General features: G+C 45.2%; 1 protein-coding gene across 2 annotated transcripts in view; it reads right to left on the bottom strand.

Annotated features, from left to right (window-relative positions):
* ARHGAP10 (Rho GTPase activating protein 10) overlaps positions 1–24,253 on the bottom strand; it is a 2,208,119-nt gene that overhangs the window by 752,812 nt on the left and 1,431,054 nt on the right. For both annotated transcript variants that reach the window (XM_069631250.1, XM_069631251.1), the window contains one exon: positions 20,693–20,780. In XM_069631250.1, the coding sequence (XP_069487351.1) occupies positions 20,693–20,780 (88 nt within the window). The remainder of the gene's footprint in view (positions 1–20,692; positions 20,781–24,253) is intronic.

Genomic DNA, 24,253 nt, shown 5'->3' with positions numbered 1-24,253 from the left:
TCCACATGAGGTTTCCAGACAGAGCCACAACACTGTTGGCAAACATTGTCAAGCAGAACTCTCGCAATGAGCGCTCCTTGGATGCGTAAGCCTAGAAGTAGACAGTGAAAAGAGACCATCTAAATAGACAACAGCGAAGAAAGAAAAACAAACAAATCATCACACTCTGTGCATGTACGTCAGTGATATGCAGGCAAACATACTCACAGCCTTTGCAAATGAATTATTAGAACAAGCACCATACCAGAGTATAAGTGGGTTAACAGGACATGGTTGAGGAGGTTGACTGATTAGGTACACACAAAAACACCAACTTAATGATGAACCAGATTCACCAATCTACACAGTCATTGAAACAATTCATTCCCAAGTTTAACCATATTATTCCATAGTGTGTGTGCTATTTCACAAAGGGGAGGGTGAGGGAACAGGAAGTTAAGGCAAATAAGCCACACTTAGTGACAGGTAGGAAACATGAGGTGGAACAGCAAAATAGGCCACATTTGGAAAGAGCCGATAAACAGGAGCTGGCTATGCTGAATAGGCCATTCTGTAAGATGTCAAGTTGACAGATGAGAAGAGACTATAAAGCCTGCTTAACGCCTTCACCCAGTATCTTGAAGGAGCCTTGGGATAATAAAAGACGAAAAGTTAGAGAGTTGCTGCTAGGGCCACTATGCCAGATCCTGGTGGTAGCTGCCAAGCCACCAGAGCTAAAGATAGGTTTTCACCCATAATCCTGACCTGAGGCTGTAAAGCAGTTAAAATCCAGGAGGGCTGCTCTTGATGGAAGGTTTTAAATAACTGCAGCCTAACAAGGTCTGAGGTCGGGGGGTGGGAGGGAATATTACTTAGAGGTCCCTAGAGCAAGAGAGGGAAAGTTCAATGGCTTGCCTTGTTCAAGAATCGAGAGTGAGACCCCAGTGGCAAGAGGTGGACCCCTATAAAAATTAAAGACCCTAGTGCAAGAGATGGAATGTTACATGGTCTTGTCTCAGAGGAGTCCATCACAAAGTTAAAGAGACACCAACAAGTGTGCATTGTTGTGTTATTTGACAAAGCCTAATAAACAAAAGTTTGCTTAATACTTAAATACACTGTGATACTGAGATTCAATAGAAGTACTATTTCCTGGGGACAGCTGACCACATACAATTGTATAGATTACATTGGGCATTGGACACAGTCATTTAACCTAAGACTCCTTTCACCAACTTTAAGTTACTCCTCCAGCCAAAGAACCTCCCCCTTTTGTGTTTTAGTATCCACAACGTAGGATGGATGGAAACAACACATGTAGATTCTAAGATCTAGGAACTAGGTCAAATGGAAGGAACCCCTAACCAACCCCAGGATCTCCATATATTAACCTTCATCGCATTGTACAGTTTGGCAGACCTTGCAAAGCCTGGGGAACATGATCTATGTTACCTGCCCAAAGGCATTAAGGGGACATGAGAATAAAATGAGGTCGTGTTTTATCATGTTCTGGTTCACAAGTTGTCTGTTGCTCATCCCGTGACACTGCCTCCCTTTATGGGGCTGGGTGACAAAGTTCTCTGAAAGAATATTGGCATTTTATGGTGAGCACAATCGGGTGAGCATGTTTTCAGAGGTGTGAAGTTCAGAGTGACGAAAAGCACGTATGTTTTTGTAAGTCCCTTTGTTGTTGCCCTTTAAAGTCACATCCATAATGTATTCAGGCTGTCTTACTCATGGCTCATAGGATGAAACAAAGTAACCATTGGGAAGTGGGTGCCAGATAGAAGGGCCCGCTGAGCAATGCTGACCCCTAGATGTACCCCCAGTGCCTCTCACCCGAGCCCAACCAACTAGCACAATCCACTCAAATCTTCTGCATGCTGGGAAGTTCATGGATTCAGATATTTTACATTTGTGTTCTTGAACTTCAGTCCTTGTTCAAAAAAGAGACTTGAATGTTGAGCTACCGGGGCTGATCACATTCCTTGATCAGAGGCCACTAGAGAAACATAGAATCAAGGAGAGAGAAATGCAGAATGAGCATGGTTCACATCTACTATTGTGATTGCCCGCTTACAAGGAGACCCCAAATACTGCTAAGACCGCGGGTACCCAAAAGTCAAAGAAAGCAAGGGGGACAAAATAAATAGTTGAACCACCGACACGCAGAAGCCATGCTTAGAACAGGAAGCAGCCATGCCAAGGCCACCTGATCCGATATAGAATTGGACAGCTGTACTGCAGGCCAACAATAAATCACACAAACACCAACGTAAACCTGGGAGGGAGTTGGTGTCAAAGGGTGCAAATTGGAGCAAGGCTATAAACCCCTCCTAAAAGGTCCTTTCTGCCTGGAATATAAACAAAGAATGAGACACCTTAACAGAATAAGAGAGTCACATAGATACATTTATTTAGCATAAACAAAGCACTCGAGCGGAGAGAGGCGATAACACATGTTTCGCTAATGCTCTGTCTTCACAGAATCGGTTGGTCCTTATATACATCTTTTTAGCTCCGTTAGCATGACATGTAAATAATACAGGGTCCTTGAAAGGTAACTCACTGACAGGGTGAACAGAAAGCTTGGGGAGTAAAAATAGTTAAATGCAAATAGATATGCAGGGGGGAAGCTGAACATGTGTTCTTTTTCTATCCTTGGCTTGAGCTCAGGGGGAAGGGTTATCACCTGCTGGTATTTGTGCATGGAATTTTGACCACAGCTATTTCCTAGCTTGAGGGCAGGGCCTGCAACTTAAAACACATACATACAGAATGTTTGAGTTGCTGTTTGTGGACTACGATAAAACAAACTGTTGTGTGACGTTATAACAGAGAAAAAGACAGAGAACCGGTGATCATAAATGTATATTTCCACAGTGGGCTCACCGACCATCAGCCAATCATGAAGGAACACTGAGAACAGAGCATGGGTTACCAGTCAGACACTCATTTTCCAAGAACACAGACTATAAAAGGGAATGGAAACAGAGCCAGGGCGCTTGGAGGAGAGCGGTCGAGAAACAGAAGGTGCAGTAGACAATTCAGAAAGGTGGATTAAATAGAAAGCAGCAGGGACAGGAAAACAGTGTAGCAGGGCAAGGACAGAGGTCAAACAAGTAGCAGGGAGAGAAAGCGAAGATATGTAACAACTGGAAGGAGTAAGACTTAGGGGAAGGTTGAGTTACAGAAGGGATAGAGGACGAAGGAAGACCAGAGACCAAACAGGAGGAGGTGGAAAGAGACAAAACGAGGGGAAGGCGGAAATGATGGAAGCTAGAGATGGGACAGAGCGGTGAAAAGGGTGGACAAAGGTCCAAGACCAGAACTGAATATTGGTCAAACTAAGAGTGCCAATGGCTCAAGGGACTGCTACGAAGCAGATGGCAAGACTAGTGCGGCTTGAGGTGAGCCAGTAAACAAGTGCCAAAGCGGTGACATCCTTTGCATCATGGACCCAGCCATTGGCAAGATTGAGAACCTAGAAACCTCAAGAAATTGAGAAAAGGTGAGGCTAGCTGGGAGCCATAAAGTGAATTCTGGTAGGAGTAGCAAGCCCACCAGTGAACATTAATAAGACTTGCAGGAAAGACTTACAGAAGTGAGAAAGAGAAGAGCAGCTCATCAGAAGCCATCATCTGACCTCTGCTGGTTCTACTAAACCACTGGGGAAACTAAGACTTGCTCAATGATGGGCTCAAACAACCTGACCCTCAGAGATAATCAAGAGAAGCAAAGACTATGGTGGGCTCATAATAAGCTTGAACCTGTGGTGCAGATGAGAACACAGCTTGTGGAGGGGTACTAAGAATTTTGATGCAGTAGGAAGCCCATGTTGAGCCTCTGGAACAACCCAAGTTCGTGATAAGCTTAAAGTAAGCTAGATTGCTCATGGCTGGGAGCTATGACTGCACCCTGAAAATTCACCCTGACAGACGGTGAAAAACTATAATCTAGAGGCCACGCAACCAATGCCCAGGAGGGCTAATATTCACCAGCAGCCTCTTTACAAAGGGCCTGGACTATAGGGATCCCGCTGTAACTGTGATTAACTTTGTACAAAATCTTCAGGGTTATAAAGAATACGATGACATTGTGAAACCCCACACGGTCTGTGCAGGAACTTTAAGCAATATCCTCAGCCGCAAATGGGTGTAGATAAAAACACTTGTACTCTGGAGCCCAGTTTGACTGTAGATTAACATTTCAAAACGTAACGTCCCCATCACATGATTAACTATCCTTAAGCCCCCACACCCTTTTGGAGAGACATCAGACCAGTCTCCAGAAGGAGGGCCAGGCCCCCTTCAAGGTCAACCCTGTTCCGCTCTAGAAAGGAGGCCATGCCAGTGGTGTTAAACACGAGTAATGCTACCTGCGTGTCTAGAAGAGACACGTTCCAGTGTAAGCACCGTAATGATCTTGCCGTTTTTTTTGCAGCAAAAAGTCGATGCAAGACAAGTGGGCACCGCTGCTAAAATCACGACAGCAGAATCGCGCTCAGCCAAAATACTTTGAAACCCATACATCATTCACTGACCCACAGAACTTTCCGTTCTGAAGTAAGTCCGCACACATGTTGTGGTCCACCTTTCACTTGCACGAAATTAGGAAATTATAGAAAAGGTTTAGTTTTTAACTTAAAGATCGAGTTTAGCGCCAGATTATTAGGAGTTTCTCTAAAAAATGAGTTTTGAGCCTGTTTGAACACATGCGGCTCGGGTGTGTTGAAATCGGGTTTTGAAACTAAGACACTTTGCAGATCCTGGTAGTGGCGTTATATAAAACACGTATTGGGGAGTACATGTCCTGTAGTATGACTAATGCATACAATATATATCTTTAAAGTGGTCAAGTTGTGTAAGTCATTACGAAAATACCACTCATCTTTATCCTTCTAAAAACCTTTTTCGAATGACAACATGCCGGGCCTATGAAACCAAATCCAGTCTCCAATTTTAAAAGGTAAATGATGAACTATCAATGCTCCAAGTTAACTGGTACTAAATTTATGTAAATTAAATTGCTGTTAGCTGAGTTCTAAGAAGACCTATTTGATTTAAAGACAAAAAGGTTTCAAAATCAAGACTAAGTTTCAAGTCAATCATACAGGGAGAGCTATATTGATGACAGAACAAAATTTCTCCATTTGACAAACGGTCCTCCTGTCCTTAGTTTGGTGTATGCAGAATTTCTGCGTGGTACATTAGTGGCCCCAGACTAGGTTCTGTGCGGCAATGAGTATATTAAATATATTTTGTGAACTGTTGGAATTTGGCAACATCGTGTCCCGCCATGAATCACCAAGTTGTTTTTCTGTTTTTATACAGTACGTTCCATTGTATACCATGGGGGTATAGAAGATCAACACATTGATCAAAGAAATGTCCTCGTCCTGAAGAAGGCCAGCAAAATAACGCCTTAAAAGACACTAGAGATGGTGTCTTATTGGGAAAGTGGCCCAAACATGTCGACTATCTAAGAAAGACTAATTTTTAGGTTTTGGTCTTTTGTTCTTGTGTCTAAACAGTAAATGAAGTTTAGTGTCTTATAGAACTATGGGTGTTGATGCACGATGAAATTCTCAGATATAATGTTCAAAAGCATGCTGAAAAAAGTGTCAGTTTAGCACCAAAGAGCATCCAATTTTTTCAATGTTTTCTAAATCTCCCTTCAGAAACATATTTGGAAGCTTTTGAGAACAATAAGACATCATTACATTTGCTGCCCCGTTTGTCTATCCCTACCCCACTGAATGGTCTTTTTATCCCCTTGTTTGTGTTCAACTGTCATTTTTGATCAAGAGTAAGTTTTTTAAGTACATGTTTTTTAATGGTTGTTAATTGACATCACATTTGTTGTCCTGGAAAATAACATTATGTGTGTGAATAAAATGTAATTGTATAAAGGAAAGCGCATGTGTTATGTGATGCTTTATGGCGGTGATCTTTAGGATGATCTCCAGGTAAACAATTGTTGAAGTACCTATTTTCATAATTTTGGACAGAGAGGGGGGAAATGAGTTTTTGTTTTTTGTTTGATGTTCTGAATTTTTCCCGTTTAAAAACGGATCCCCCGTAAAATAGAAATTAGGGAAAATACCCAATTCGTAATTCTTGTTATGAGGAGAGACATATTGGCAAGAGCCAGGAGAATGCAAGAAAGTGTAACAAGTGCATTGTAGCTAACCATGCCACAATACATTGTCATAAGAGTGGGACACAAGTGAATAAATCCAGCATTACTGTCTAGTGGAAGCAGTGGCATAGTGGTGATGGAAAAGCAGCCCAAAAGGGGTATTGGTTGCGTGACCTGTAATGGGTGGACCAGGTGGTCCGGCAACTGCGCCTAGACCAAGTGCCCCCCTGGATGGAAAAGCCAATGTAAGTACCTATGTTGAAGCAGTGGCACAGTGTTGATGAAAAAGCACCTAAGAAGGGGCATTGGTTTGCGTGCCCTTTAATGGCCGGACTGTGTGGTCCGACAACTGCGCTTAGACCGAGTGCTCCCCTATGTGCAAATGCCACTGAAAGCACCTATAAAGAAGCTTGTGTTTTACAACAACCTCTTATGTGATTTTGAAGTGAAGAAACTGAACTGCTTAATGTGAATTAGAAAAAAGGAACAATCATATTAGCTGAGAAGTGTCCCGAGGAATTGTGTTATTTTGAAAAGATGGAAGTAGTGAACTCTTGGAGAAGGGAACCACTATGTCTTATGAACTATTTTGAACTTGGGGAAGCGGATTACAAGCCAACAACTAGAAGAAGTTCTGAACTTTACTTTGAACACTACTTAATTTGATGCCGGAATCTCTTCACATTGTATACAGTTAGATGTGAGGGCAAGTATAGATTTTGGACAAAGACAGACATTTGATCTGGACTTCCTGACACAGACTATTCTTAGTTTCTTTTGTATATCCCTCCTAATAGCCCTGAGGGCGCCAAATTCTTTGGAGATTGCCATCCTCCTTATATAGACCTTAAAAGTGTGCCATAGTGTGGTATAAGACACCTCATTGTTGCCATGTATTTGAAGTATGTGCAGATGTCTTGCTCAACGTCGGTTCTACATGCCAGGTCCTGCAGGGCCTCAGGTTTAAACCTCCAGGCCATCTGTTTCCAAACCGGGGGCCACAGATCTAGTTGCAACAGTATTGGCAAGTGGTCCAAAAATGTTTGTGGAAATATCTCAGTATGAACAACCAACCCTTCCCACCAGCAGGAACATGTCTATTGTAGAGGCCATGTCACGAACCGTAGAGTAGTATGTGAAGTCTTGTGCCTGAGGGTGCAGTGTTCTCCACACATCGCAGAGCCCCAGTCTGGCCACGAGGCCTAGTATGCTATGTGCCGCCCTTGTTAATGGTCTAGGAGCCTTACCCCTCATGTCCAGCTGTATGTAAAATATGGTATTTAGGTCACCTCCTCAAATATGGAGTGAGTGGGTACAGCGCTAACATACCCGCAATTGTCTCATAAAAACCCAGGTTATCCAGTTATGAGAAACGTGTTCAAAAGGAGGTTTTCCATATCAAGTAGTTTGCAATGTGTGATCATGTACCGGCCATTGTGGTCCAGGTGGTTTGCCAGTAGGGTGAATTTGAGCGTCGTATGCATTAGCGTGATAACCACTTGTTAGGCAGAATCCTGTGCAGTGCCCTTAGGGACCACTACGCACAATTAAGACTACAGGTGGCAATACAAGTTTTACCTTTGGTACAAGCCTGTACTACTACGTCAGAGTGGTAGCAGTGGCGGAGCAGCCAGGCTTATCTCAAGAGTATATGAGCAGTAGCAGAGATTACACAAAGGGACCACAATTACTGTGACTCAAGCAAACACTGACTCAAGGTTTCAGGTAGAAAAATAGAAGTACATTTATTTTTAAACCATTCGTTATAAACACAACACTTCTATTAAACTTGAACACAAACCACATGTCAAATACACTACAACTAACCAATTCACTTTGTACAGTATGTCTCAAGGTAAGTACCCTGTGTTTGAATGAACCGGTGTTATGAACAAAACATGTTACCGTGAATACGATTGCGATCACTTTTTGACAGTTCAGTCTACTAAATAAACGCGTATCCGTGACATGAAATGCTACCGGGGCAAAAACATACTTAGCACCTGAGATACCCAGAGGGAGTTTGAGGCAAAAATAACAGGTAATATTTTGGTTAGGCAGACAGAATCGAGAAACACTCAGAGACAAGAGTTCAAAAGTCAAAGGGCCGGAGCCAGGGTCAAGTGACACCGGGGGCCTGTTGCCGAAGATCACACAGTCAGATAGTTCACGATTCAACGTAGCCAAGAGTACTTCGATATTGTCAATGTTCGGAAGCAAAAGGTATAAGAAGGAGGGAAGACAAGGGCAAGCCTTGGAAATGAAGAAAATGGGTTCACCCAGTTTCCTCAAGCAGAACACAGTACCTTATTCCAATGGTGCAGCTGGTGCCCTGGCAGTTGTTCCAGTTGGTTTCCCGCAGACCAACGATTCCAGGAGCTTCGTTGTGAAGGAGGATGTCTGAAGGGGGTCTGCACCACATAGGGATGAGGCCGGCAGCAGCGACAACGAATAAAAGGTGCGCTCCTTCAAGACAGGAGAGGCTCTTCAAATGGCTATCCGGACCACTACAGCTGTGTGCAGCGATTTCGACCAAGGAAGAGGATCCACTGGCTGTGGAAGATGAGCTGGTTATCCCCACCAGGCTCAAGGGAAGAAGACTCTGGACTGGACCTTCTCTTAGTCGTTGAAGGGTAGATAGCTCAGGGCTTCACCGGGAAGGGATAGTTGCAGCAGCCATCGTTCTCTCCGCTTCTCTTCGGTTCCTTGTAGTTCCAGTGGCGACTCTCTGACTTCTAGCCCAGGAGACCTGCCTTTTATGCGCAAAACCCCCATTCACACAGCCTGGCTGTCAATAACCCAGCAGGGGGGTTGTCCAGCCCAGACAACCACCTCAGCCAATCATGGCAAAGTGCGACTTGGGTTTCCTAGGATACCATGTGCAGGGGGTGACTACACCCCTCCCTCACCTTCAGCCCACGTAGACACCCAGGCGCCTGGTGGAGGGCTTCTGAGCAGAAGCCTGCCAAAAGACGGTAAACAAAGAAGGCGAACCTAGTTTGCCGCACAAAGTAAAACACAAGAAGGACTTTAACAAACAAAATTGCCAATAAACCTAACCGGAGCCAAAAGAAAGACGATTTGGTCTGGCGGGTTTTTGTTCGAGGCTGATATAATAGCCAAAAACAATACCAATGTTATCTAATATAAACGCGGTAGGAAAGTTAGGGTAGTTACCACTGCCACCAGACAAGTCTAAATGTTAAAAGAGCGAAACAATGCACTAGGAGGTACAGATAAAAAGGGATACGAATGAACCCTTTCCAGTACTCCATGGAAGATGGGGTGTACTGGATCTGTGGTAGATTGACTAAGTAAAGTTAATGGCAACTTTACCCTTTTCTGGGGGGACTGTAGTCAGCCTCAGAAATGGAGTCAGGGGAAGTCTCAAAGACAACCCTGTGCCACGGCACTGAAGGTGCTGGGTGACACACAGAAAGAAGGGGGCTACTGAAGTGGTGTACTTCAGAGTCCACAATCATAAAAACAGAGAAATACACATGGCAAAACATAGGTAAGAGTGGGGTAAAAGCTCACACTCTTACCAAGTGGGAAAAATAAACTCCAGAAGTCCAGCAAATTTGCTGGGGGACTCACTAGGTGAGGGAAATTAGCCATAAATGAGAATTCTCCCTAACACCACTCTAGATTGGGAGGAGTAATTTGAGAAAAATCTGTGTTGCCCCCATGCTCTGGCAAAACCAGCATTTATCCCAGCCGTAGCATGTGTCACCTGAAGGAAGAGAACTTAACCCTATGTCTATTAATATATGCCAGCAACTTTGTTGATTTTGAGTAGTTATTGTGAGACACCTGAAGTTGTCTCACCCGCTGGTCCCCGGGGATATGTCATCCAGGTGGCCAGGGCACGGCCATCGCTATTGGATCCAGTTCCTGGGTGTGGACCAGTGCGGGAGGATCACCTGAATGAGGGGTGCTCAGGGAGTACCGCCCTTGACTCCAGAGACAAGAAATACCAAGCGCTTCATCACAATCGGTGAGTCGCAGGGAGAACTGATAGTAAACAGAACTGTGTTGAATGAAGGTTGCAGGTGGCGACATCATGTGAATCAAGAACAAGGACTGCGAGTTGCAGAACTGTTGAAACAATCCAGGGGGAGACAAGCTGCAGAGTGGTCCTGCGCCACGTGGGCACTCAATCGAAAGACTGTGTCTGGTCCCCGTTAGTTAAAACTTCAGATCCTAGAAGAGCCGGTCAAAGTGGTCATACAAGGGTTGAGTAAAACACCTAGTACAATGTTAAGTCTGTGACCCATACCCAAGAGGATTGTTTAAAGAGATACTGAGTATTGTGAACAAAACAAGTGGAATATTCTGAGCAAAAGGCCGTAGTGAATTCGACCGAGGGATGCCCGCATTGCAAGAAGGATCGGTTGAGGAGGATCCAAGGGTGAAGAGAAATCGCCCAACGTGAAGATTGATTGAAGATACTTTGTTTGTTGTCTATTGTCCGCCAGGCCTTCTAAGGCAAGACACTTCATGAAAAGAGACTTGGCCCCAGAAGATCCTGGTTTTGTTGCAAGGAACTATAACTTCGTGCTGGTGAGGCCCAGGAGTGTGTTGTGTTCAAGAGTCCCGTCTTGTCCCATGCTAAAAATGTGGGGAAGGGAGACCTCAACCATACCATCCTGACATATAATTTGGTGAACACTTGTTTCTTTTCTTGAGAACATTATTATTACGCTCACCTGGTATCCACGGGGACGCCCTTATGCCCTGGTTGCCAGATTCACCCTGGACCCTTCTCGATTCCGGATGGGGCCTTCTATGGAGGTCGGGCCTGAAAACACAAGAGGACTGGACTTAGGAACAGATTTAGTTTCCTCCCCTCTGGATTCGATCTGATGGCCCACTCCTCACCTTGTTGTAATGTCTGGCGTGCTCTCCGTCCTGCCTTCTTTGCAGGGGCGCATTGTTTTCTGCGGGTTTGGGAGACCGTTAAAGGAATGGTTTGCCCAAAATGTTTTATTTCAAAAATAGATGGCCAATATTTAAAAAAAAAACGATTGGCATTTTTTTTCTTCTAAGTCCCTATGTAAAATTTTGAGCAATTCAAGCTCAAAGATAGCACATGGGGGCATCCATTTTGTGAAATGGATGCCCGCCGCTGTGCTCGGTTTGGCTTTTGCGGCACTAATGAAGGAAAAGCCAGCCAGCTGTAGTAAACAAAAGCTACCACTGGGTGGTTCGGAGGAGCCTGGGAAACTCAGAAAGAAAAACCGCAGCATTTTCAAACACAACCGCATTGTGTTTCTGCCTGCCGTGGCTATCACTTTGGGTCTCCGGTGCTCCCCCAGGAGAGCACCGGAGACCCAAAGTGAAAGCAAAGGCAGGCAGAAAGACCACGCGGTTGTGTTTACATGCCGCGGTGTTTCTGCCTAAATCTTCTTTCCCATTTGGGGCTTTAGGGCTCCTCACAGGGAGCCCTAAAGCCCCAAATGGGAAAGCAGATTTAGGCAGAAACACAACGCAGTTGTGTTTGAAAACACTGCGGTTTTTCTTGCGGAGGAGCCTGAGAAACTTAGAAAGAAAAACCGCAGCGTTTTCAAACACAATAACGTTATATTTATGTTTGCGGTCGCTTCAAAAGCGACCGCAAACATAAATACAACGTTTTTAAAGCTGCGTTTTTTTCTAAGTTTTCCGGGCTCCTTACCGAGATGCAGCTGCAGCTTTTCTGCCTGTAGTCTCCGGTCCGCGTCCTCCGAGTCCCGGCACCAATGAAGGAAAAGCCACCCAGTGGTAGCTTTTGTTTACTACAGCTGGCTGGCTTTTTCTTCATTAGTGCCGCAAAAGCCAAAGCGAGCACAGCGGCGGGCATCCATTTCACAAAATGGATGCCCCCATGTGCTATCTTTGAGCTTGAATTGCTCAAAATTTTACATAGGGACTTCAACAAAAAAAAATGCCAATCTTTTTTTTTTTTAATATTCGCTATCTATTTTTGAAATAAAAAATTTTGGGCAAACCATTCCTTTAACTTCACTGGTGCTAACCCATTCAAGTGTCTTTAAGGAGGCAAGTCTGGTTATAGCAGTATTACAATGTCCTTGCTTTCCTTTCTTGCGATTAATATCTTTTCCTTATTTGTTCCCCCTTAGGTGCACGGAGGTTAGGTGGATGCGCAGCTTTGATCGGGCTCCTACCAGGATGATGGACGCAGGAGCGTATGATGGATGGTAGGTTAAGCGTGAAGTGCATCGCGGTAATGTCTTCTTTTGCTAACCTGTATTCTTTATTCCTTTTTAGGTTGCGATGGTATTTCTGGGCGTGTGAAGATTTCCGGAGCGGAGCCGGTCAAGAAATGCCCAGCGAGGTGAGGTTCTCGTGATTACTGCCAGAAATTCCGTGAGTAACCTGTTTTAACGTTGTCCTTCTTTCTCTCTCCCTCCAGGTGCTTCGTTCCGGTGCGTGCGTGGTGTCCCGATGATGCTGCCGACTGGATGGAAGACCGCGAGCAGCAGGAAGACAGATAATCGGCAGATGGAAAGTTGCAGGTAAGCAGAGACTGCTAATGATGTTCTTTTGTCTCCTCTGAAGGGCCGCTGTCCAAGGATCGCCAGATTCTGGTTTCTGGACACGATGAGCGTCACGCTGCTGGTTACAGAATAACGCGAACTTGGGTGTGGTTTATATAGCCCTCTAGTAAAGTAGTCCAGGTAAAGTAGTCCGGGGTACCACACCCGAAGCACTGCACCGCACAGTCTGGTCCTAGGAACTAGGCTGTGTGGGTGCCTCCACGTTGGCTGCAGGCCTCCAATGAAAAAGTAGTCCCTTCAAGACAGTGTTCCAATCTGAACATGAGCCTAGCACCAAAGGCGCCAGGACTGACTCCAGGAGAGTCCACGAGGATAGTGCAAGGCCCTTGGGACCCCAAGTGAACCTGGAGTCTTAACCCTACTTGGCATGTGACCATGCCAGTGGGGTTTTGGGTCCCGGGTCGTGACAATTATCCCACACTATTTTGTAAGTTAGTTGCAAGGATTGGCAATAGGTTTTTTTAGTATAGCCCATTTTTATTTGACAAGACACTACTAGGACTGCTTTATTATTATTTGATGGTCGTAGCTTGCTGCCATCTTAGATTTAGCTTTATATTATGCGTTTTATTCTCATTCATTATACAGTTTAATAAACACCCTTGAACTGTGATCACTTGTGTCCGACTTTACTCTTGCCACCATGAGTTCCTTACATTACCCAATCCACTTACATTCCAACTCAGGGCACTGATAAAAGCCATAATGTCAGATACCTAAAGTGGTTGCATCCCCTAATATGAGCGGAACCATCCACAACAAACAGGGTGCATTGCATCAAACAGATTTCAGAGACAACCAGAATGTACTTGCCAAGCCAACATTTCTAACACCTGAGAAACCCCAATAAAAAACTGCCTGCCTCTCCCTCATCCCCCTCCCAATCAGTGATGTCAGCCCCTTCCCCTCCCAACACCACCACCCAACACAGCAACACAGCATACCGGGGACCACTGCCATTACTTCTGAGAGACGGCAATACCAGCAACATCCTACTCAGACACAGGATTATTAAATATAGCAAATACAATAATGTGCCCCAGCGCAAGTGTTGAGCCACTAGGTGAATTCTGCGCCTAGTTGTTCTCCCCTTGATCCAGCTGCAGGACCTTGACGACCACAGAGTGTTGAGGAAGAGGAATATTTGCTTCAATCAGAGCCTATGGCCTCCTCCGGAAGCATAAAGAAGACGGTCTTGCCCCTGTGTTGGATGTGCAGCCTGGCCGGGAAGAGCACTGCATAAGGCGTGGTGCGATCCCTCAGCAATTTTTTGACACTGTTAAATGAGTGTCGCTCCATTTGCACTGCGGTTGAGAAGTCTGGGTAAATATGTATCACAGTAGATTCAAAGCACAGGGGACACTTCTCCCTGCCCAGGTTTGGGCCTAGTCGTTGGTGTTCTGTGGTCTCTTTCTACCACAAGCATAACAGAGTGAAGTGCCGGCCCGAGCACATCTTTGAGTAGCTCTTCAACCAGCACCTCCATAGGATCCTGGCCCACTTGTTCTGGCAGACCCACAATTGTAATGTTATAGCGCCTGGAGCGCAACTCTGGCATCACATTTTTGGAGGGCCTTCTTCAGGTGTATGTGTCGAGGCCATCCATGCATTTATGTCATCTTCTGCCATTCTTATTCGGGTTTCCACCTCAGTCACCATGGCGCTCTCGCACTCCATTTTGGCATTCAGACTGTCAATTGTGGTCGCATTGTCATCCAGCTTTGTGTCTAGAGAGAAATCCAGTCTGCATGCACTCCCAGATCTGGAGCAGGTCGGGAGCGTCGCAGTCTTTCTTGTTCGATTGCCACTGGTTTCTGCCTCCGGGTCGGAGCGGGTCTTGGGAGCTTGGCCGGTGAACACTTCCATATTGCTCTGCTTTTTGCACCACCACTCCCCTTCGTCATGTTTCATGAACCAGCATGATATCCAGAGGGCTGAGAAATGCAGTGAAAATGGGGCCAAGTAAGTTAAACCGGGTATAGATTGTCACAAGCAGGGCCGTCGGGAGTGCTTCCACAACTGCAGTGGTAACTGTCACCAAGTTGCTCATACCACAACCCTTCAGGGGCAGGGCACAGCACTTCCTCAGCTGCTCACTGCAGGACTCCGCATCCTAGACCAGTACTATATGGGCAGTGGGGCACTGGTGCGCTAACCTTCCAGATGGGGCATAGTAGGTCAATCCAAGATCCTGTGGTCTCGTCCGGGGCATGCACCGCCTCCCAAGCACCCAGCAGCCCCTGCCGGGGAGCTGAGCAAGGATGTGTGGTGTAGGCTCCCTGACGGGAGCACAGGCAGGTTGCCAGAGGTCTACCAGCCCCCAGGGCAAACAGGAGCCATCAAAGCTTCAGGTCCGGAGAAGCAGCAGGGCCCCAGGGCACCCCAAGAGCAGGGAGGCTGCACCATCTGCGCTCCTCACCCCCAGTCAAAGGCAGATCGGCCGCCTCCGGATGTTGTTGCTGGGGCTCCAACAACCCCGATGTGAGGCTGCAGAACTCCAGTCGCAGAGCGGGCCAGAGGGGATCAACAGCAAGCAGGATCACTGCTGGGGCCGGCACACCCCATACCTAGGAATCCACAGTACCTGATCAGATAACGCCCCTGCTACCATCAGTAGGGAGACTGTAGGATATCTCTCTGTGTGGTCGTACCTGGCGTCTCAGACTCTGCCAGTATGCTGCTGGCAGGTTCCGACAATGGATTATGTCAACTGCAGCAGATAGCACAGCGTAGGACCAGGGCAATCTTACTACTGAGCAGACAGTGGTCGGCAGCCTCAGAAGAAGGCAGCCATGTCACAGGCTGCACCGCAGCACACAGGCCCCTGATTTTTTCGCCTGTGTTTCACTCTTTACTTTTCCAGCACTTGGTGGAAACAATATTAATGAATGGTCCCTTTTGCAAAACAGTGCAAACAAGATTGGTCCGCTTTGTGCAATTCAGGATTCAAAACAAAATGCCCCCCTTACCCTTCATCAACACATTTCTACAACGATGAAAACATTGTCAGGTTGGTTTATCATGTGACCTGTGCATTTTTAAAGTAATCTGTATAAAATTGAGTATTATTTTAGGCATTCAAAACCAAACTTTAACACATATTTGTACCATCCCGAGCTAGAAAGATGCACGTTTATGCCTCACCTGCTAAAAGTAGGTTCCCTTAGAATTACATTTTTATTGTTTAAAGCACGGGCCTAGCTCAAGAGCAGCAGAGCACTGTACAGAGTGTGGGTAGCTGGCATTTGGGCTGGCATCTTTTAACAGTAGCACAACACTGCGAGGTCTGTGCGTCAGTATGTGTGTCCATTGGTCAGGTGTGTTGAAAGAGCCAGATTAGAGAATTGTGTGGGCATTTCGATTCGACACTGGGATCGAGTTCAGAGGGTGGGTGCATGACAAGAGAAGGATGGTTTCTGGGTCCTCTCTTTGCCGACGAGTTGTGATTCAAGCCGGTTGGTCCATATGCTGAGCGAAGAGGGTGCACCACCAGATATGTGTTTGCTTGTTTATTATTTATGCAGCGCGCCACACCCTAAGGTATCTGGGCGCTTTACATGACATGTTAGGATACATGAGTACATACAAGTAAAGATTAATACAAAATAGATAGACATGAGGGAGGGTGGTAGGTAGATGGAGACCTAACGGTTAGATACAATAGAGGCTAAACACAGCTGACGTACAGGGGATACATTTGTCAGTGAGGTGAGATGCATCAGAATAGTTGTCAGCAAGAGTTGTCGTAAGTGCAAGTAGAAGGAACAGGTAGACTCTTATTTGCAGACTCAGACCATGAGGGCAGTAGTGTCATTGGTGAGGAGCCTTTTTTTGGTATTGAACCTGAAACTGTGGAAGTTGAGGCCGATACGTATGTTGAGTGGGAGGGCATTCCAGGCTAAGGCTGCTTGTACCAGGAAACTGGTACCTCTGACTCTTTTTAAGTTAAAGCGTAGTGAGATGATGCAGAAGGAGTTAGCTTGTAGGTATGGATGACGTTTTTAGAGTGATTTTATTTGTCAAGTATTTAGGGGCAGCATTACTGAGACATTTGTGGGAGATGCTGACAAGTTTAAAGTAGATTCTATCCTGAATAGAGAGCCATCTGTGGCTCCTTCTTGTTTCAGAGATGTGGTCCTTTCTTGTAATGCCCAAAGCGGTTCTTAATGCATTATTTTGCAAGGTTTGAAGTTTGTTTAGCACTTGTTAGTTTGCTCCTGCATAGAGTGCATTGCAGTAATCGAGTTTAGACAAGATTAGTGCTCCTGCTAGGATCATGCAGCTGTTTGTGGACAGATAGGCTTTGCATGCATGAATACGTTTGCAGGTATAGGCCGTGGTCTTCACAGTGGCGCTGACTTGTTTCCTAACGTTTAAAGCGGAATCGAGATGGAAGCCTAGGGTTTTTGTTTCTTTGGCCATTGTAATCGGGTTGCTGTCTATGTTGAACGCAGTGTATTTCGGGTTGAGTTTTTTTTTAGATAGATGGGGGCGCCTAGTATGAGATTTTCAGTCTTCTCGTCATTCAGGCACAAGCTATGGGTGGCCATCCAGGCCTGAATGACTAGGTACATTTTGTTTAGTAAGTCATTATGCCTCATTACGAATTTGGAGGTAGCCATGCCCTTTTTAGCAGCATGGCTACCCCCAAACTCGGGTCCGGGTCCCGCAAAAGGGGACTTACCGGGCCATTCCGACCTTGGAGGGTCCAGTAATTCCCTTTCGTGGGACCCGGATCCGGTAGGTCCCCATTCCCACTTGAGCCCCAATAGGGCTCAATGGAAATGGGGAGGATGCTAACAACGGGCCTGTTAATGACAGGCCCGTTGTTAGCATCCTGTACTGCTAGCGTTTCCCACTCTGCACGTCTGGTCTGGCCAAGCACCCAGAGCGGGACCCGCTGCAGAATTCATAATTTGAAGGCCCGGAATGAACGGTGCTGGTGCCTTACCAGCACCGTTCATTCCGCAGCCGCCAGCCTCGGAATGAGGCCCATTGTCAGAGTCATAGTTGCCAGATAGTGGGATCAGTATCTGGGTGTCATCTGCGTAGTTGGTGTAGATGACACCCATGCGGTCCAGGATGTCGAATAAAGGTTTGGTAAAAACATTATACAACGTAGGGGAGACACAGGATCCTTGTGGCACTCCACAAGTGATGGGAACGGGGTCAGCAGCATCTGATGGAGAGAATACTCTCATTCTGTTATTTAAGAAGGGCTTAATCCATGTGGATCTTAGCCACCAGGTTCACTGCTGTGCTACTCGTGACTGCTTTGTAGATGATACATGCAGTCTTGAACAGTATCCTGGCTTGGAGTAGAAGCCAATGTAGTTCACGTAGGATGGGGGACATTCGGTCAAATTTCCGTTCTCCCTTAATAAGACATGATGCAGCGTGGTGGACTGCTTTTTATTTATTTTATTTTAATTCATTTTTATAACGCGCCACATGCCCATAGGCCTCATGGCGCACAAGTTAGACAAGTGTGCAGCTGGGAGCCCGGTAAGCAGAGCATTTGCCCCTTTGATTTGCGCCACCACAAGGGCCTGCACTATGGTCCGGAACTCCTGTCGCAGGATAAAGGGTTTGATTTTTCAAAGGGTAGAGATTCTGATCCAGGCTATTTGGGCCTTCTTGGCTATGTGTTTCTGGAGGATAGATTGCTGTCAATGGTGAAGCCTAAGGATTTTGTAGAGTATGAAAGTTGTGGATCAAATCCTTCTAGGTGCATACCATTGAGCCATTGTGAGACAAGTTGTTTTTTAAGCGGTTGGACCGATGAGGACAAATTCAGAGCTGTGTATCCAGAAATAAGCTGAGAAGCATTGGGGCAGGGAGTTGAAGGGAGAGGAGCCAGAAGGACCCAGAGGAGAGCGGCGTGCCGAGACGCTGGCCATGTGCTTGTGAGGGGCTGCAGCGTGGCTAGGGAGCTGTGTCTCCAGGGAGCTGGATTGAGGCAGCCTGTGCCCTGCTGGCGGCGTGTGGAGAAGTGCTTGTTCCCTTGGGACTTGTGCTGTCCCAAGGGGGACTGAGGGGCAGGTGGTGAGACCCTGACCTCGATCCCATATGCTCTGAGAGGACCGCTTGCCAGCGCAGTGCATCCCCCAACAGTTGGACTGTACGAGAAGAGTGAGGAAGGTTGAGGAAGGGAGGCATTCCCCAACCTTTGAGGAACGGAAAATTCCAGAACTGTCTTTTTGTCCAGGGGAAGGGAGTCACCCCTTTGGGCTAGAAAGATGATCTTTTCATTTAATTTAACTTCGAGTGGGAAAGACAGAGCTAGGATTCCGACATTGGGACTTTTTCTTTTGACATCCGTATTGTTACACTAGTTTATTTCGATTGAGGCAGAGCAACCCCTCTAAGTTAAGGCAAGATATCCTTTTTTTTCACTTGAATAAAGGTGTATGCCAACCACCATGAACCCTCTGTGTCAGAGTCTTACTATTGCACCCTTACAGATTCTACAAAGACTAGGGGGGGTCTCACTTCTCAGCCCTCTCAGATGAGGAAGAGGCATCACCCTTGATTCTCCCCAGCCAGGCCAAGAAAGGCATGCTGGGAGCTGGTGGAAGGGTGGCAAGGGGAGCTGAAGGAAGGCGACAATGGTGAAAGGTGAAGGGGGGTCGGAAATAATAGAAAGGGGAGAGCAGATGGGAAGGTAAGATAGGTAAATTGAGCAAGCAACACAATTTTCCTTGCTTCTCTTTTGCTCTGTGCTATTTTTCTTTTTTTTATAGAGGGCTGCAAATGTATTCAATATCTGGGAAGAGATTTTTTGCTGGATCACGGATCTAGGAAATCTGGATCGACGCAGCACTATTGTTTAGAGTACTCCTAATCCCACACCCAATGGAATTTGGGCTCCCCTGATCACAAACCTGGCTCACCCAGATGAACGTTCCTGGAGCCGTTTCGGAGACGCATCCTTTTTTGGTCGTATTTTTGCTCCAACCCCTGTTCGTGCAATTAAAGCTTTTTGTTCTAACCTATTTTCAGTTTCAAGTTGTCTGCATTTCCTCTATTAATGTCCTTAATAGATAAATGCTGTCAATGTGTTGATTTATTGAATGGTTTAATCCCAGAGGGGAGGGACTTCAACGATTTCCTATGTAAAATAAAGTGTGCGTGTGTATGTATGTAGACACGTACACAAGCTATGGCACTCAAAGGGGTGAGTCGTAATCACTTTACAAAGGTCAACATTTTTACTATGTTTTTCCAAAGTAGGCAATACTGCCCACCAAGTAAACATGCACATTGGTTTACCAAATTGTATTTTAATTGTGTTCTGTATGGAGCATGCTGCCTAGAAGCAAATGTAAGGTTGTTGATGAAACCATACACAACAAGGTAAGCCCTTCACATTTCTTTCATTAACTGCAATTATAGAGTTCCAAGTGTAGAAAGGAGTACCACAAGCATTACTACCGACCTAGCACATTCTCAATTCTGTTGCACAGCATCAACTAACTTCTCACTGGAATTCAACACCAGTTAAAACTCTCAACAACCAACAGAAGGCTCACATTATTTAACCGGAAAATGTAGACCACAGGCTCCATCTATAGCGTATCATTTAAATTAATAAACAGCCTTAGGACCGTCCTTCAGCTTTGCAGTTACTATATCTGTATGAATACATGTATGCTGTGTTCGGACAATGGTCTACCACAAAGCCAGTTAGGTGCGCATTGCACTACAGCACAGCACTCTGTGTAACAAGGTCACCACTATGGGAATTAAGTGCTTTATGAATGTCAAAATAACATGACACAACAGCTTTCAACTAAACATCTTTGAGTAGCTGGTTGTGGCCGTAACACATGATAATGCTAGATTCCTGAGATGCGGGTCTTCAAGAAAACTTTAAACTACAGTTACAGCAAAAGTGGTGTGCATATCGACGAATAGTATTGGTTGGTATATTTCTATATACAATGAATAGGAAAAGCGGAAAAATAAATATGTAATCAAGGAACGCTACACTTCAGTCTTTCAACACTCACCTCAAATACTGCTTCAAAGTGCTTGTGATAGTCTTCACCTCCCATTCTTCAGAGGTTTCCAGATCAACATCGCTGTATGTGTTTGCATCTATTGTGAGTTAAAAGAAGTCCGAGACACTTAGAAACTATATTTCAATGACAGTTGTTTACACTTTGATAGGACTGGTTTGATAAACAGACTTTAAAAATACATGAAACACCATCTTTTAATGAAAAGGTCAATTTTAAATACAGGGCCTCTGAAGAGAATGTAACAATGTTATCATGGCCATCATAATAGAATGAAGCCGCCAGGCTCTGCTGAAGTAATCAAACAGATTTTGTTGGCTAGTGTTCATTTAAAAAATAAAAACATTTGGGGTACTATTTACTGCATCTCAAATTAATATTGGGGAATTGTTATTCGCAAAACTAACCATTGTTAAATGGTGTATAACATGTACAGTAAATAGGTTTCATTTTGGCATTAAGTAAGGAGAGTTAGTTATCCTTTTGAACCAGTGAAAATCCATGTACCAGCTCTCATCATTGACATTTGTAATATTGGCCATCGGGCGACGTGCCCTTTGTAGCGATAAAATGCCCAGGAGCTCAGGGAGCCAATCTCGGACAGATTTCTTTTTTCCCTCCATAGTCTATGCCCCTAAAAGAAAAGTAACTGCACAACGTGGTGCTAGAGATAAATGGCACAGCTCATGCACAAGGTTGAGAATTGTGAGGTCCTTTTCATTTTATAAACGCTTGTGGAAGAGAAAAAGACTAACTTTGAAAAGAGGCAGTAGCATTGTGAGGTGGGTTCAAACTTCTCTGTTGGTGCTATTCATTTTTTCTTTTAACTGTAATCTGCTTTGGCCTCAAAGATCCAAAAATGAAATTTGATTGAAATGTGTGATAGTTTTTTTTTTTTTTTTAAAGATGGGCACATGTGTACAATATAATGTAAAACAGCACGGGAAAGGGGGCAGCCTTGAGAGCAGAGTTTGAACCTCTCTATTAGGTGCTATTTCATATTTTACATTTCAACTGTGGATAGAGAAAAATCTCCTACTCTGAATATTTTTCATGAATCAAATATTGATCCAGGTATCAGTCACTATACATCTAGGGTCAAACCTCTTGAACAGTGATCAACTGTTATTGTTCATAAGGCTCATGTCATGCTGATAGTTCAATGCAATGTGTTTTCTCCTGGGAGTGGCCTTGCACTGATGTATTTCCCAAATGTTACTGCACTACTGACTGGGGCACGCTGATGATAACGAATTGTGTTATCCTCCTGCAAATTCCCTGCCACTGCATTCAAGTTTTGTGGTCTCTGGTTGCTTACCTTTTGAAAAGTGTGAATTTGAACCTTTTCCTTGGGTGATTTCGGTCTAAAGCAAATTGTTACTGTGGTGCCATGCCTTCACTGCTTTGCTCAATTCTATGCCCAATTAAGCAATTCAATTTGAGAGAGACCAGAGAATTGCCACAGGTCTTTGGCATTCAGTACGAGGTGTATCTAAGAAGGTGATGAGACATTTGGGGTAAGTGGGAGTAATCCATCAGAAATAACATTACCTAAGCCAACCAACTAATTCATTCTTCTAATGGTTTCCATAGTGGATTCCATCTTCCCACTGATTCCTTACTTAGAAAGGCTACCAAAGCAGTACAAGTACAGGACTTGGAGGAGGGGGAAGCATGTGGAACCTACATGCAGAAACTCTAGATGACTGAAACAGCTGTCCTGCCAATACAAGGAATCCATGTGATAATGCGTGGCGAACATGTGCAATGCGCCACCTGACATATCAACATTTACACAGTGGGTGTTGGTGTATGCTGATATTACTTAACTTTTTTAGTGGGATTACACACCTATGACTATTCAATAGTTATTACACGGTTGTCAAGTGTTTGCCAGGGTATCAAGAACAGACCCGAGTTGGTTTCAGTCAGAAAGAAATCAGCAGACGCCTTAGGTGAATGTAAATCCACACAGATAGACATAAAGAGCTGAATCGTGCAGGGTCCCCATACTCACTCATATTATTAAATATAAAATATAGTGCCCCTGATCCACCTTGTCGCCTCGACGGATGTGGTGTGATGAATCCTGTAGAGTCCTCACAACTACTCCACCTAAAGTCTCCTCCCAGGTGGCCAGGGAAAGGAAGAGGCTATCTGATCCTGACCTTGGGGGTGTTGTTCTGCTGGAGGGTCACATGGGTTGAGAAAGGGCCAAGGGGAATAAGAGAACTCTGTTGGGTGAAACACTGTATTTACCTTCCTCCAGGGAAGACATGTCAGTGTTACCAAAATCTGTAATGGCATGTTCCCAGAGAGCTTTTTGCTTCCCAAGTTGAACATCTTAATGCGGGTGAAAACATTCACAGAAGAAATGAAAACCGTTTTGAAGAGAGAGAGACTCAAAGCTGGATGCTCCCATACACCCCAAAGTAACAGTAAAGAAAAGTCTGGAAATAATAGCAATTTAGACTTTAAAAATCTTTATTTCTCTGTTAAGCAGAGTCTGTCAAATTATCCTTAGGATATTCCTTTAAGGAGTATAGTTAGGAAAAGAACGGAGCATGATAACATTCCAATTAGAAAAACTGATGTTTACATTATGGACTCCAAGTCCCATAATTCCCGAAGTACTGGGACGAAGAAGAGGGCTGCAGAGGAACAAATCTGCAAAGTGCAGCTTGTTAAGGGAAATTACCCACACCTGAGGGAGATTGGGAGGCTTAAAAGGCCCCCTCAGGCGTGGGCTATGCAGAGGAAGGAGGAGTCATAGGTGGAGGAGTTGTGAACTCTACACGTTGCACCGCATACTGTATGGAGCAAAGGCGACTATGGTATAGCAGTACGTTTGTCACTATGGTGAGTAACATGCAATATATTTCCGGACGCCCCAACTTTTTGCTTTTGTTTCAGCCTCCTGTCCTGACTTTCTGCCAGTGAAGCACAGCCTCCAGCTGCACTCCACTGGGCTTTCGCTCATCGTTATGGGGAAACGTTCTTGTACTTCAGGTAGTCAGTACTGAGAAACTTTGTTTCTCTTAGTCTTATGTCTGTTACCACTTTTGGCAAGTGTATTTCAGGGCACAAAATACATTACTGTACCGCGCACTGGGGTCCTTGCGTTTTTCGGGCCCTAGACATCCCTTATGTATGTTTTGCTAACTGGACAATGTGCCTAGGAGTAGACTGGTGGCAGATGAAGCTTTTTCATGTGTTCTTACATTTCTTTACTGAGCCAATGCATGTCACGTGTGTGGGTACACAAAAAGTGGGCCGGGACGGTCTGGTCCCAATCCACACTAATGTCTGGTGTACACGACAGCATGAGAGCCACAGTGGTCCCTGGTTGGACCATTGCCGGCGTGGACGAGTGGGGCAGCTCTCATTGGCCAGCTTTGTGCAAGCACTCACTAGACTTTGGGATATGAGGGGTCCCGAGTGCAGAACCGCAGATCACCCACAGGTCTGAATCGACCTATACACAGTCAAGTATCCAGAGAAGCGAACCACGCAGAAAAGGTTTGGTACCCTGAGCCAGCTGTTGTCACGGTA

The sequence above is a fragment of the Ambystoma mexicanum genome, chromosome 6q, assembly GCF_040938575.1.
Source record: "Ambystoma mexicanum isolate Mex_15411 chromosome 6q, UKY_AmexF1_1, whole genome shotgun sequence".
Taxonomy (NCBI): domain Eukaryota; kingdom Metazoa; phylum Chordata; class Amphibia; order Caudata; family Ambystomatidae; genus Ambystoma; species Ambystoma mexicanum.
Note: the sequence above shows the minus strand (reverse complement) of the source record. Positions and strands in the feature narration are given on the sequence as shown.